This window comes from Somniosus microcephalus, chromosome 2 (genome assembly GCF_052327205.1).
Source record: "Somniosus microcephalus isolate GS21.2 chromosome 2, FLI_Smic_1.0, whole genome shotgun sequence".
NCBI classification, from domain to species: domain Eukaryota; kingdom Metazoa; phylum Chordata; class Chondrichthyes; order Squaliformes; family Somniosidae; genus Somniosus; species Somniosus microcephalus.
This window is the reverse complement of record NC_140988.1, coordinates 299,376,845-299,392,393: the sequence shown is the minus strand read 5'-3', so window position 1 is coordinate 299,392,393 and position 15,549 is coordinate 299,376,845. Positions and strand designations below refer to the sequence as shown.

Genomic DNA, 15,549 nt, shown 5'->3' with positions numbered 1-15,549 from the left:
GTACTTTTGGCATCCCAGTAAAATCCGTGTTGCACCCTCAGCTATATCCGTAACTTTTGAGAGCTCCGAACTCCTTCCCTCTGAAGATTGAAGCTCGTGTTCAGATTGTTCCCATTGCAGAGTCTTGTCCCTCAACATATGAAGGAGTTGGCTGACCATTAACTCTTCCGCGGGAACACTGTGAATCAGAGTCTTCTCCATTTCATCCACCTTTTCCTCCAATGCTTTCACCTTCTTTTCCTCTTGGACTTTGGCTTTCAGCGCTCGGAGAAGTTGTGCCATGATGCTATCTAGCTCTTGTGCCATGATGCTCTCTAGCTCATGTCTTACAGTCTCTGTGTTTCTTACAGTTTCCTTTTCTTCCGCTGAAAGGATTCCCAGTTGAATCTGTTCTTCAAGTTGTTGAACCTCGGTCATTGCTGCCTCATATTTGTCTTGGGTTTCCTTCAATAATTTTCTGAGTTCTTGGACATCTTGCCTTTCATGTTCTGCCATGTCTTTCACCTCTAATTTCTCCTCTATGGATGGAACTTCTACCGATGAGTCTGTCTTGGCCTTGAGCTCATCAAGAATTTCCTGCAGCCTTTGGACTTCTTGCTCATGTTCAACCTTTAGTTGCTCATATGCTTCTACTGAAACTAGATTTTCGGAGGTTGCCGAGTTAACCCCCTCCAGAATTGTAGCCTGGGCCTGTTCATACTGTTCTTTCAACTTCTCACACTCTGCTTGTAAGGAGTCGTAGAGAAGAACTGGAATAAAATCCTGGCTTCCTGAAGATTCCTCTTCATTTGCTTCTTTCGCAATTTTCTGTTGGAGTTCAGCCAAGGCTGCTATGCTATCTGCCTCTCGAAGTCTCACTGCCATCAAATCTTCTTTATTCTTGCAGTCTATCTCAGCCATTTTCCCTTTACTTTCATTTAACTGAGTGAGTAGTCCCTTATTCTGGGCTGAGAGATATTGCACCTTCTCCTGTAGACCATTGCACTCCTTCTCTGCTCGACATAGCTGGTTACTGCTGATTTGGTTCTGTGTTTCAAGTTCCAACATCCTTTGCTTAGCTTCTTTCAGTTTCGCCCCTATAAGCTCCTCTTGCAACATGGCCACATTATTCTCATCAGGTAAAGAAGCGTTTCTCTTTTCTATGTCCAAGATTTTTTTCTGCATCTCTAAGTGCACACTGCGATTCAGCTTCTCTTAACCTTGCCTGCACTAGCTCCGTCTCCAATTGCAGAACAAAATCCTCAGTGTAGCGTGGTTTGCCTTTATGCTGTATCTCTAGATCATGCAAATATTCTAACTCCTGAACATCATAAGGGAGATGTGATCGGTAATTGGTCACGATGGCTCTATGGTCGCTCTCTGCTTGAGCTAGCTGCTTCTGTTGTCTTTCCAGATTCTCCCATTCGGTGTCATAGAACTTTTTCATTGTTTTCATCTCTTGTACGAGACAGTAACTCAATTGTTCTAATTGTTGTCGTTGTTCGGTGGAGTTCTGTTCTGAAACTTTGTTCTTCTCTGGAGCATAAGCCTTTATGCATGCCTTCGTTTTTCCAACCTTTGTCGGCAAGTCCATTTCAGCCTTGTCTTTCATATTTGGGTTGGTCTTATCGTCATCCGTTTCAGAATCTGAGCTGCTTGTCTGCACCGAGTCCTCACTCGTTATGGCTTTTAGATAGTGCCATTCCATGTCTATTTTCTTGATCCACTCCCGTCCTAGAAGTGGTGGTCCTCCCTCATGTAGTACGTATAAGTTCATTCTTGGGTGTTCTTTACCCCTATCTCTCACTTTGACTCTTATCTTTCCCATGGGGTATACTTTATGCCCCGTGTATGTCTGCAATACGAACTTGGTATCTCTTAAGGGTATTTGTGAGAATAGCCGGAGGTAATCCCTTCGATTTATGACTGATAGAGCTGATCCAGTGTCCAACTCCATTTTCATTTGGATTCCAGCTATTTTCAGCATGACCCAGATAGTTTGTAGGTCAGCTTCCTTACTCACATTGTGAATTCTCAGACTACCCAGCTCCTGGCCGTTTGGGTCTGAGTCTGAATTCTGTTCGTCTGAACTCTTCTCAGCCACCTTGTGTACCTTGTTGTACCTTTCCTGTGATGGCTTCCTTTGGTTGTTGGTCCTTTGGTTGTTGGTCTTCTTCCCTGACCGGCATACCTTAGCTATGTGACCCAGTTTGCCACATTTCCTACATTCCTGGTTCTTAAAGCAGCATTGGTTCTGGTCGTGTGTTGTCTTCCCACAACGATAGCATTTTGTTGTTGTCGAGGTAATTTGATCCACACTTAGTGCTGCTGTCTTTAGCTGCATTTCCGCAGTTCCCTTCGCTGCGGCTTCGTGCGATGCTGCAATAAGGACAGCCCTGTCAAGTGTAAGGTCGTTCTCTTCGAGTAGTCGCTTTTGCGTTCCTTCCTTTGCCAACCCGCACACGAACTTGTCTCGCAATGCCTCTGTCAGATTCCCTCCAAACTGGCAGTATTTCGCTAGTCTACACAGTTCGACCAAGTATTCTGTGTTGCTTTCGTCTTTCCGTTGCGTTCTCGCATAGAATTTGAATCGTTCCGCCAACATCAACGGTGTAGGGTTCAAGTGGTCCTTCAGGACAGCCACAATATCATCGAAAGTCTGCTCCGCCGGTTTAGCTGGTGCTAGTAGATGCTTCAAGAGCCCGTATGTCTTTGCGCCCATCGAGTTCAGCAAGGTTATAGCTTTGTCATCTTCTTCTATTTTATTGGCCTCACAATAGATCTCAATGCGTTCCACGTACGTGGCCCAGTCTTCTACCTCGGAATTAAAATCGTTGATGTTACCACGCTTAGGCATCTTCCTCTCTTTGGGAACAACACAAGTATTTCTTTAAATTATTATTTCTTTTTTTTTCTAAGATGGCGGCTTTTCCCGCGAAAATGGCGGTTTCCCGCTCTTTCCTTCTCTCCCCGCCCCTTCAATGGCGGTTTCCCGCGTCTGTCGTCTTCTCCGCCTAATGGCGGCTTCCCGCGTTTCTTCCCTGGTGGGAGGGGTACGCTTTCCCCACAGCGGACAGGTTCAGCCGCTGGGCTGGCTCTTGCACAGTTCCCCTTACTCGGCTCTGTCTCTCTCTCCCGCTCGCACGGCTCTACCGGCTCTGGGTACACCCCGTTGACGGAGAACAGTTTAGCCGCTGGACTGGCTCTCGCGCAGTCTCCCTTGGTCGGCTCTGTTTCTCCCGCACGCTCAGTTCCCATTCGCCTCCCAGCCCTCTCGCAGTCCGGTGCTTCCCTCCCCGGCTGCGGCTGAGTTTCTCTCTTCCCGCGCCTACGATCCCGGTCTCAGCGCTTCGTGGCTTCGGTCGCCGCCCGGCTTTCCCGCCGATCGCGGTCTGGCTGTCTCACGACGCCGTTGGACCCGACTTTCCGTCCGGCTCCTTTCCCCCTCGACCGTGGTCGAGTGCACAGCCCTTATCCTCCGGATATTCTTTACACTTTCCCTTACTCACAGTCTCCGTGGCCGCCTTGCTTCCTGCTGATCGGCTCACTCCGCACCGTGGCAGAAGGGACAGTCAGTGCCTGTTGCTGATGGAAGCTTTTGTTGCTAAAGTCTTCCTCCTTTCTATTGCTGCAGCCTCGTGTTTTCTCCCAGCAGAACGACGAGGGCGGTTGCCTCTCTTCGACGCTCTTTAGTTGCTTTGGTAGTCTTGCCGCAGGGTACGATCGGACTCGTCGCCACTGTAAAGTCTGTGGGTTGTGCAGTTAATAATGACACAGACTTCAGGAGTAACAAACAAACAGGACTTTACTATTCGAAGGTCAGGGCGAATCTGCCCTATAAATCATGCCACAGCACTTATATACCGGTGTGGTCACCGTCGGTATTACCGTATACAGAAGCCAAACAAGTAGTGCCACACCTAAAATAGTTCTCTTAAAGGTGAACGGTTACATACAATAGTCTCTTAAAGGTAGACGGTTACATACACTACAATTCATGCGCCATTTTTCTCAATAAGTTTATGGGAGAGCAGGTGACATACCAATTGACATTGGGATTGTAATTGGCTGAAACTGGTTTTAAAGCTTCTCAGCGAATCAAAAGGGGGATTTTTTAAGTTTGACCTCAGGCCATCTTGAAGTTAACAAACTTGATGTGATATTTTGGGCACCAGAAACAGAAGCAACACAGCAGAATAAAAAAAAAAAAATTGGTTGGTAGCCAGCTTAAAGATGCTATCAAAATTAGTTATTTCATCAGTGGTGCTTGGAGCTTTAAAAAGAATGCTCAGAATGATATAAAATTGCAATGCATTTTTCTTACAGGTTACATTCACATATTAAAAAAAAGTCCCAGAAAAATCCCAGAAAAGCACAGTTGAACTATAACTATTTCTCCGTCAGACTGGCCATAAATCTAGAAATTATCGTACCCGATTTGACATCTCCACCTGATTCAGCATCTCCACCTGATTCAGTATCGTCCTGAGGAACTGTGGACACAAAAGTCACTAAGTTATTTGAAGAGCTAGATGGCGCTCTCAACTTTTGCACTTGACTACTAATATCAGATTGAATATTCAGCACATTTAATCTGTAAAATATTCAATGTCATTAAGCAGCAATCATATAAGCAAAGGTTCTATTTGGAGCCCCATCACTGTCACTTATCTGCTCACTTTCGACTGGTTTATTAGCTGGATCTTGATGGACTAGGATCAGCCAGTCAAAATAACTGAGGCTACAGCTATGAGGTTATAAAATTTGCATTTTAACTTTTCATGACCCCATGTATTTGCCTTAAGACAAAGTCTAATAAGGGTAAACTTTTCCATCATATTTGACTCTTTGTTCCATGTAGATATAAGAAAATATAACACAAAAAAGGCCATTTGCCCCATCGAGCCAGTTCCCCTTCCAGAGACCATGCAAAATACACTCTACTGTGGACAAGGGAAGATTCTCTGCTCCCTTCCTGCCAGTTTGGTGGGAGATAGGCTTAAGACCACCACTAATGGGATTTCCTGCCCGAAGTGATGGTGTACATGAATACACCCATCCAAATATGGGTGGGAATATTTAAATTAGTCAGCAATAATAGATTGACATTATGTCTTATTTCTTGTCATTACCGCCATAGCACTGGTCACTCACCAACTTATTTTTATTGTATTTTTGCTACCTGGAACTTTATTCTCACTTATCGCCTCTTCAGAGCTGAAATCCTGAACAGAATGTTATTAGTGACCAGCGTTGCTAAATCTAATGAACCCACTTTAATGATTAAGTCCCCCTCTAGGAGTGGAATCAATTCATGTCATGCCCAGTGAAATGTAACTTTGTTGTTTTAAGAAAAGAGCCCCTCTGGTAATCCTGCCAGCTCCGCTCCGCTGTTGCGGGGGCCCGAAGCCTGTCAGCCATTTTGCAACCTCAGTTGAGGCAGGTTCCCTGGGGCAGGCAGGAATCCTGCTGGGAGCCCACCTGAAACATGTTAATTAGGCCGACCCCAAGATTCTCGCTGGTGTGAAGCCCACCATGACAACTTTACATTGGGCATCACCAAAGCAGAAAATCCCAGTCGCAGTCCCAATATTTGAGCTTCTTGTGGTTTGTCAGACTTTTTAAGTCATGGTGCACAATCTGATATCATGTAGCATCATAAAGTCAAAAAATACTAACAGTACTTTACCACTTTGTTTCTTTAACATCCTTATTTAAGTTAGTCCTTGATGTGAAGCTATGCACATCCTTACCTAGCATTGCCCCTGCCCTGACTGCACCACCATTGAGTAACTTACACTTGTAGATCAGTGTTTTGCAAAGCTGCCCTAAAATCAGGCTGGAAATACAAAAGGTAAAGGGGGTGATTTTAACCCTACCGACCCAACGGAAACTTGGCAGCTAAAACCGCGCACTTTACCTACTCACTGGAAAGCTACCCTGATCCCACCAACTGTGACTTTTACTCAGGCTTCTGGCTAAGCCGCCCATCCAAAACCTGCAGGGTCCTTCTTTGAATATGCAGATCCGGGGTTCAATGACATCATCAGGCCCCCAACTGCAATTTTAACTTGGGCCTGAGTGGGGAAATTGGCACAGTTTTCCCAACAGGTGAAGGCCAGTCAGAACCTGCCGGGAAAATGAAGAGGCCACAAAAGGTACGATTTACACTTGTGTTGTTGGTCCAGGTGGAGCAGGAGTGCTCCTCCGGCACCCACAAGGAAAGTTTAGGTCTCTCCTGTCCTGGACTCCTGCTTCCCTCCCCGAGACCCTCTCAGAACCCCCGTCCCCACATCTACCTCCATGCGAGCAGGCGGCCAAGGGCTGCTCGATTTTCCAGAGGCTGATAGCCGCTTCCTGCCCACTTGCCGGCAGGGAGTCGGCCGGTGGCATGTTAACGAGGCCTGTCGGTTAAAATTGTTGTAGTCTCATTCACAATGGGCGGGTGGGAAATTGACGCTCCAGTGCGGTTTTCTGCCGGAAACCCACTGAGTTAAAGTCTACCCCAAAGTGTTTTCCACCCTCTGTTTAAAAAATGATTTTGGAAGTGACTGCACTTGATCCTGTTATGCTGTCAGTGAGTCACCAAGTATAGAACCACTGCATGTTGCCAGTCTATGCATAGCGTATTGGCATAACAGCACATGCATCGTCAGATTTTAGACTTGGCTAAAAGTTCAATAAAATCTATTTTTTTTTATAAAAAGGAGGTTGATTTGATTTTGAATTACTGGAAAACAATTCTGCAATGCCATTAACTAATTTGCTGCAAGCCTTTTATGTGATATTCCAAATTCCTGTTGTAATACTTTGAACGCACTAGGCTCAGAAAGGAACAAATCATTTTGCTTCAGGGGCTATAAATACATTAAATAAATGGTGTCAACAATCTAGCTGCAAATTTCAAAAATAAATGGCGGGAATATAATTTAAACATTTTAAAGAGGATATATTATATGCACTAAAAAAAAATCTTGCTTATATAATTGACATTTTCAAAATTCTTCTAAGTAAATCAAACCCATTACGGAAAATGTATTAATTTACTTTCTGCCATAAGATCCAGCTATCACTTTAAAAAAGGAATTGTTTTCTTCAACAGAAAGTAGATGTAAAGATCCGTATCAGTGAGTGGCGCATTTTCAATAACTCATTATAAACCACAGCATAAAACGGTAACAGCATGTCATTCTGAAACTTGTATATAATTATATATAGGCGCTATATAAAGAGGGCATGCAATAGACGACACTGAGATGTTAAAAATAACACCCGTTATGTGAGTGACAAATGTGACAGCTGGAAGAGGGGCCAGAACAGCTCGGAGACTCAGCTTCTCATTTATCTCCCACTCTCCCTTTGCTCGCCACCTCCTCCTGATCAAGGACCAAATCCTGTATAGAATTGTGACCAAGGAGCTCCCTCCTGCCATTCTGCGGATTAGAACTTGCGTAGTTGCAACTGGGCTCCTTTATGCATTTCGAACCCGACACACTATATAGTCAACACCGCAGTTGGCTCAATACGCTTCAGCAGTTGGGTACTATACACACTACTGCTACTGGTTAAGGCAGGTTCATGTTAATGGAGGTGAAATTTACTTGTACTTATTAGTGAGGTCTGCTGCAGCAAAACTCCACCCCTAATCTGGCTCAACGCCTCAACAGAGGCCAGGGAGCCTGCCTCCAATGTGCTAATGACCCCCAAGGCCAGAGTATAGTGGCAGAGGATGTCTGTTTGGCCACGGGGTTTCACTGCATTTACCTTGACGTGAGGCAGGTAAAGGCACACACTGGTTCATAGGAGACTCCAAGTCCATTTACGCGAGTTGTCCTTGATATAGAAGTCAAGTAGAGTATCTAGTGTAAAAACCACCTTTGTGTGCGGCTGCATCAAACTGTGCACAGACCCTTGGTACGCAAACACCAAGTGTCACTATGTGCCGAGGTTCTACCTGTCCCCGGTGTTGCGAAGGATGGGTCTGGCCACGCTGCCGCGGAACGCTCCATCCAGTTGGACCGTGCCAGACCACCTGTCCTTCGTGGAAAAGTTTTTCACGGGAAACACCTTTGACCACAAGGCCGTCAAGCAGTGGTCAACACGTAACGTCCTCGAGACCCTACGGGAAAAGGAGATGGTCGATGCTGTTGGATGGTTCCCCGAGCAGACTGTCAGTCATTTGACAGAATGCCTCATCGCCAGAACTTACAAACAAGCACCAAGACGTAGCTTGGCTGATGGTGAGAAGGGCCCTCCCCGTCAGATCCTTCATGCACTCCTGACGTCTCTGCTCCACCGCATGCTGTCCGCGAGGAGGCTGCGCCTGGGACGAGACCGTCATCCATCTCCTTCTGGAATGTGCCTTTGCAAAGAAGGTTTGGAAAGAGATGCAGTGGTCTTTGTCGAGGTTCATCCCGAGCAGCTCGGTAACACAGGACTCTGTGCTCTACGGACTGTTCCCAGGGACGCACACCGAGACAAACATCAACTGCTGCTGGGAGATCATCAACTCGGTGAAAGACGCCCTTTGGTCTGCCCGAAACTTGCTGGTCTTCCAGAGCAAGGAGATGTCCACAACCGAGTGTTGCAGACTGGCACATTCCAAGGTCCAGGAGTATGTGCTGAGGGATGCACTAAAGGTTGGTGCTGCCGCCGCAAAGGCACGATGTGGAAGGGCCACAGTTTAAGGCCCTCCCGCCAGTGTACACCGAGGGGCTGAAACCAGTAGAAAACCCCCCTCGGGCCGTATGATGTACAAGTGTGTAAACTGTAAAGCACTTGTAATCTGTGGATGTAAATAGAGTACCATGTACTGCATTCATGTGTATTATGCCATATGTAATACGATTGGTGGATTGTAATGTAATGTATTTTGACAAGTGTTGGAATGTATTTTGGCCCCCTCGGGCTGTATGACTTATAAAATATGTAATGAAAATGCACCTGTTTTGTGTAAAGAGAGGACCATGTACTGCTTTCATCTGTAATATGATTTGTGGAGTGCATTGATATATGTAATGATAAATGTAATGTAATTTGTAAATTGAGTGCCATGTACTGAAGTTAATTTGTATTGTACTAGATGTGGACTGTATTGTCATGTATGTGAACAAAGATTTTTATGAAGTATATATTTTTGAAAAAAAAAAATCTAGTGTAAAAATCAAAAGCGTACAGCCCAATTTTAACTCCCCATGCCCGCGGGAACGAAGTGTTAAAAAGGCGGCAACGCGCAAATCAACGGGTCCGTGCCAACCTGGCGCCACCTGCCATTTTAGCAGGTGTGTTTTGGCCAGCTAGCAAGGCCCTCTCCCCAAGCACAGAGGGCGTCATTGTGTTTCAAACGTTTGATGTTAAATCGGACCCTGACTGCAATTTAACTTTGCATCATGAGGGCGACACCTGGTGCCAGACGCGCCAGGGAAGCTCGGTGCCACGGAGGGTCAAGAAAGGCAAGTATCATTCTGTTTTATGACTTCAGACAGCAGAATATGGAGGGAAAACACTGGAGTGCTATAAAAGTAAAGCAAACAGAAGTTTCCTGTAAAAGCAGGGGATTTCACAAGATGAAAAAAGATCCCACTGAAACCCGCCAAGTGCTGTGCGAGTAGATAACTTATCAGTGACAGTAAATCCATGGAGTGTCACCTTCTCCTTTCATAATTAGGAGCCTAACCCGAGAATTGTGAAACGTTTACATTTTCTGATCCTTTTTCGTACGTAAGCACAACTTAAGATGGGATACAGAGTACAGTTTACTCAGTCTGTTGCCACGGTATATAAATCATGCAACACACCCAGTTATTTCAAGGTAAAGGTCAGCTCCCTTGTAGACATTATAAAAATGCTAGATTCTGAGTCACAGGTTTGTAAAAGGATAAGAATCATGGGTCATTTTCTCATTCACGCCTTAAACTGTACTTGTATCTAAATGATTTAGGAAAGGGGGCGTGGAAATGATATAATGCCTTAATATGGGAACAAAAATTAAATGAGTCATTTATCATTCAATTTCCCTTTATTACTATTATAAATATTCAATGACTATCATTTTTAGCTACTGACTGAACAAATATACCCATTAAGGGCCATAAGATGCTTTATTACTGATAACTGGCAGTAGTACTAATTGGTTATCACATGCTAAATGGTGATAAATGGCCAGTAACTGAAACCTAAGCTCACTGAGCCTACTGAGTAAAGGCATTGTTCAGTAGAGCACTAAAGGATTGCCGCCCATCTCGACGACCCCCCACGACTCCTACCCCAAGTTAAAATCGTAAAGGCTACAGGTGCGAAGTTCAGTTCCTGGTCTGTGCTGAGCCAGCTGTTCTTGACCACAGCAGTAATGGAGGTGTTGGACAGTTGGCTTCATCAATTTGAGCGAAGGAAGGGAAAATTCAGGCAGTAATTGCTACCCAGTGACCCTCGTTAGCAAGGGAATGTGTGGACATTGTGTGAAAACAGGATCTGCCATGGCTGTTGATGTTATATAGCCTGTTGGTGCCTGCTGTTAGGCTCGTACATGAAGGTTGGGCATTTGGACACATGCATTTCAAAGAGCCGGCACAAGCATGATGGGCCGAATGGCCTCCTTCTGTGTTGTAATTTTCTATGATTCTATGAAATGGGAGATGGAAACTGACAGCATTAACGGAACTGCACCCCAGCAAGAGTCAGGAGCGGTGGGATGAAAATTTAATTTAAAAAATGGCAGAAACTCCAAGTGGATTCCCCGCTCAGGCCGGAGTTAAAATTACAGCAGGGTCCCAATGATGTCATCGGGCCACAAAATGCATCTGTAAAGAAGGACCCTGTTGGCTCCAGCCGCGTGTCCTTGCAGCCTGTTCAGGGCAGGTTAAAATTGCAGCTGCTGCGATCATGGCGGCTTTTGGACAGGTAAGAGCCAGGGCGATTTTAACTCATCCGCCATGTTTCAGCTGAGCGAGTAGGAGAAAATCACTGGGGTCCCCTCCACCAGCACAAGTGCGATGGAATGGAATCCCTTTCTGCACATGCACAAAGATACAGATCCAATGCCAAATTGCAAGCACAGGGTCATTTTTATGGCTGGGGCAGGTGCATTGTGCTTGCAAGGATGCCTGACCACTATTCACCCTTGTAAGGTTTGAATAGCCCAGAGCCGCTCTGCCTGAGGTAGGCTTGCCAAACCTTCATATTGCCCAGGAGTTTCCAGGGGCAAAGATTTCATGGGTGCTGCTGTATTTTCGGCAGACCCGGGAACAACAGCAGCAGCAATGTGATGAGTGGGAACAGTGTGGAGAGAGGAGCTACCAGTAAAGGGTGAGTGAAACCTGGGGACTTTACTGTCTTCTTCTTAGGCAGTCCCTCGGAACCGAGGATGACTTGCTTCCACACTAAAAAAAAGAGTTCGCAGGTGACAGATGAGTCCAATGAGGGACCTACAGTCTCTGTCACAGGTGGGGCAGGCGGTGGTTGAAGGGGCGGGTGGGTGGGGTGCTTGGGTTGATGTGCGCTCCTTCTGCTGTTTGCGCTTGGCTTCCGCTTGCTCCCGGCGAAGCGACTCGAGGTGTTCGGCGCCTTCCTGGATGCTTCTCATCCAATTTGTGCGGTCTTGGGCCAGGGATTCCCAATTGTTGATGGGGATGTTGCACTTTTCAAGGAGGCTTTGAGGGTGTCCTTGAAGTGTTTCCTCTGCCCACCTGGGGCTCTCTTGCCGTGTCGGAGCTCCGAGTAGAGCGCTTGCTTTGGGAATCTCGTATTGGGCATGTGGACGATGTAGCCCGTCCATCGGAGCTGATCGAGCATGGTCAAGCAAGGCTGTGTCATCGCAACAACGCTCCTCCTGGCTGCAATGCTCCATCTCACCCTCAGTAAGCTCCCCACTGGAGTGGAGCTAATTTACAGAACAAACGGGAAAATGTTCAACCTCCGTCGCCTCCAGTCCAGATTCAAGGTCGACCCATCCTCTGTCGTCAAATTACAGTATGCAGACGATGCTTGCGTCTGCGCTCACTCGGAGGTTGAACTCCAAACCATCGTCAACACCTTCACCGAAGCATACGAGAGCATGGGCCTTACACTAAACATCCGTAAGACAAAGGTCCTCTACCAACCTGCCCCTGCCACACAGTGCTGCCCCCCCGATTATCAAAATCCACGACAAGGCCTTGGACAACGTGGACCACTTTCCATACCTCAGGAGCCTACTGTCAACAAGGGCAGATGTCGGCGACGAAGTCCAGCACCTCCTTCAGTGTGCCAGTGCAGCCTTCGGTCACCTGAGGAAGAGAGTGCTTGAAGACCAGGACCTCAAACCCTGCACTAAGCTCATGGTCTACAGAGCAGCAGTGATACCCGCCCTGCTGTATGCCTCAGAGACATGGACCATGTACAGCAGGCACCTCAAAGCACTGGAGAGGTACCACCAACGCTGCCTCCGCAAGATCCTGCAAATCCATTGGCAGGATAGGCTCACCAACATCAGTGTTCTTGCTCAGGCCAACATCCCCAGCATCAAAGCTTTGACCACGCTCGATCAGCTCTGATGGACGGGTCACATTGTTCGCATGCTCGATACGAGACTCCCAAAACAAGCGCTCTACTCGGAGCTCCAACATGGCAAGAGAGCCCCAGGTGGGCAGAGGAAACGCTTCAAGGCCTCCTTGAAAAAGTGCAACATCCCCACCGACACCTGGGAATCCCTGGCCCAAGACCGCACAAAGTGGAGGAAAAGCATCCGGGAAGGCGCCAAACAAATTGAGGCTCTTCGCCGGGAGCAAGCGGAAGCTAAGCGCAGGCAGCGCACGTCAACCCAAGCATCCCACCCACCCCTTCAACCACCATCTGCCCCACCTGTGGCAGAGACTGTAGGTCCCGCACTGGACTCATCAGTCACCTGAGAACTCATTTTTAGTGTGGAAGCAAGTCATCCTCAGTTCCGAGGGACTGCCTAAGAGAGCTGGTTGGCCTGACCGAGAACACTGACGCTGGTGCGCCTACCCTGCCAATGGATTTGCAGGATCTTGTGGAGGCAGCGTTGGTGGTACCTCTCCAGTGCTTTGAGGTGCCTGCTGTACATGGTCCATGTCTCTGAAGCATACAGGAGGGCGTGTACCACTACTTCTCTGTACACCATAAGCTTGGTGCTGGGTTTGAGGTCCTGGTCTTCAAACTCGCTTTTCCTCAGGCGACTGAAGGCTTGTTTTGGGAGTCTCGTATCGAGCATGCGGCGTTGGACTTCGTCATCGACGTCTGCCCTTGTTGACAGTAGGCTCCCGAGATATGGAAAGTGGTCCACGTTGTGCAAGGCCTTGTCGTGGATTTTGATCATCGGGGGGCAGTACTGTGGCAGGGGCAGGTTGGTAGAGGACCTTTGTCTTACGGATGTTTAGTGTAAGGCCCATGCTCTCGTACGCTTCTCTTACTGTGGGTAAATAGTGAAAGATTGTTTGCACTGGTGGACAAATGGGGAATAAGGGAATGGAGATCGAGAATTCTCACTGGAAGAACCAAGGGGGAAGGGAGAAAAAATGTTTTTGAACTGAGAGCTATTAGACGGATTGCAGCGGTTCAAGACGGCTCACCACCATCTTCTAAAGGGCAACTAGGGATAGGCAATAAATGCAGCGACACCCACATCCCATGAATGAATAAAAAAAGATTTCTGTATTTGAATAAAGGTATAAAAATATTACATGGTATTCCTTATCTTTCCCAATCTGTGATACATTGTAACATTTGTTTTGACTGAAACAAAAAGTGTTCTTCATTTCCTCAACTATTGAAATTTGAGGCAATATCTAAATGGGTTGTTGATTTTACTACACAATTAGCACATTCAGAAACTCTCCCCCCACCCTCATGAGTCTCAGATAACTGTAGATTGGTAGCTGGGAGTAAATTGTTCCTGATCCCTAGTGACTAATTTCCGTATCTAGTATTTTCAAATTGCTTTTCCTCCCAGAAACCGGTGAGTATGATCAGAGCTGTAAATGATCAGAGCTGAAACTCAAACAGAAGGGGTGAAGCACTAAAAGACGTAATCATTAGCTTGTTATTTATTTACCCATTCTCCGTGATGATGCCGACGCTGAAAAAGAAGCTAACACAGCCCTTCCATTGAGTGGCTGGACATGTCTAAAGTTAGAATCCAACGTGCGAACGCTTGTCTTTAAACTGGTCTCCAATTTGTCCAGCTGAAGAAAGGACAGGATAGAACTTCAGTAACCACACAGATAATTAGAGCTTCAATAAGAATTCTCAGGTAAATTAACAGAAAATTAATTTGTAATGTATGTGTAGAAGCAATAAATTATTATAATGATCACTATAATGGATTATTTCTTAGACTTCATGCTCAACGAATCAACATTGGTTCTTAAAGGAGCCATGTTTGTAAAGACAAGTGTGTGACTACTTTATTAGATCATAGATTCCATGGGGGTAATTTTAACCCCCAAAATGGGTGGGTCGGGGTCGGGTGATGTCGCTCCCAGGAGTCAAGTTGACCATTTAAATATTTTAATGAGGCTGGGAGTCTCACATTTAACCTGTCATACAGGTTTAGCCCTGGCCAGCCTGGTTTCCCAGGCCTTGGGAAACTTGGCAGATCAAGAGCGCACTTCCTCCCGGCCCACCAAGCTAGCTTGTTCCCTGCCATCAGACCTGCCACCCCCGCCATTGGAGCCCCCATCCAATGACACCCTGGGATCGAGGATTGGATGTCCCCCCAGGAACGAGGATCCGACCCCTGGGATCCGACACCCCCACTGGGATCGAGGCTCAGAACCCGCCGGGATCCGACCCCCTCCCTGGATCGGGAATCGGACCCCCCCTAAGATCCGGGAGTTAAAAGTCCACAGCATGCGTGGAAACCCAGATTTCCAAAACTCCGCTTACGCAACCTGACCCTGCCCATATGTTTATAAACTTTCAGACTGATTATTGCTGACCCTTACACACACATCAGCGGAATGGCCCCTCTAAACATTTGCCCACTGCCGATGTGTCTAATTATCATTATAAGTCTTTTGCCAAATCCACTTCTGGGTCATGGGTTTGAATCCAACCCAGACTGTTGGGATGAAAATCTCCCTTTGTTAGATGAGAGAGCCCTCACTGAAAAGTGCTTCATCAATCTGGCTGCAGTTCCGAGTGATGATTGGCCCACAGCACAAAACTGCCCAGAGTATAGCACAAACTGGTGCCATGTGGGCACTCTCACTCATAGGGGTGGCTGCCATGAAATGTATTAAAAAAAAAACCTGAAGTCTGCTAAATTTACTCTGTAGTTGCATTTGATTAATTCGATCTGCATTACAGTATTAAATTAAAATTAATTATTGCTAAGCTATGTTTAAAATAATACAGTACAGGATATAACAATAATAAGGAAGAAGAAAGCAGGTACTACACAAGAAATACGGCCCGTTATTATTCTTCTTGATTTGTAACACCACTGATTTTTTTTTAAGCACGAGGCAGAAGTCCATGGCAGATCACTGGGCTGCTGAATGCACGACTTGCACACATCTTCTCATTCATTATTGCCTGAGTATAAAAGGCTCCGACTGATGACTCTCAGTG

General features: G+C 46.4%; 1 protein-coding gene across 4 annotated transcripts in view; it reads right to left on the bottom strand.

The window, feature by feature from the left end:
• Positions 1–15,549, bottom strand: part of ca9 (carbonic anhydrase IX) — a 174,441-nt gene that overhangs the window by 22,671 nt on the left and 136,221 nt on the right. For 3 of the 4 annotated variants that reach the window (XM_085973517.1, XM_085973524.1, XM_085973532.1), the window contains exons 8-9: positions 14,030–14,159; positions 4,413–4,472 (exon numbers count right to left, since the gene is read on the bottom strand). In XM_085973517.1, coding sequence (XP_085829643.1) covers positions 4,413–4,472; positions 14,030–14,159 — 190 coding nt within the window. The remainder of the gene's footprint in view (positions 1–4,412; positions 4,473–14,029; positions 14,160–15,549) is intronic. The other variant, XM_085973540.1, reaches the window with a different exon arrangement.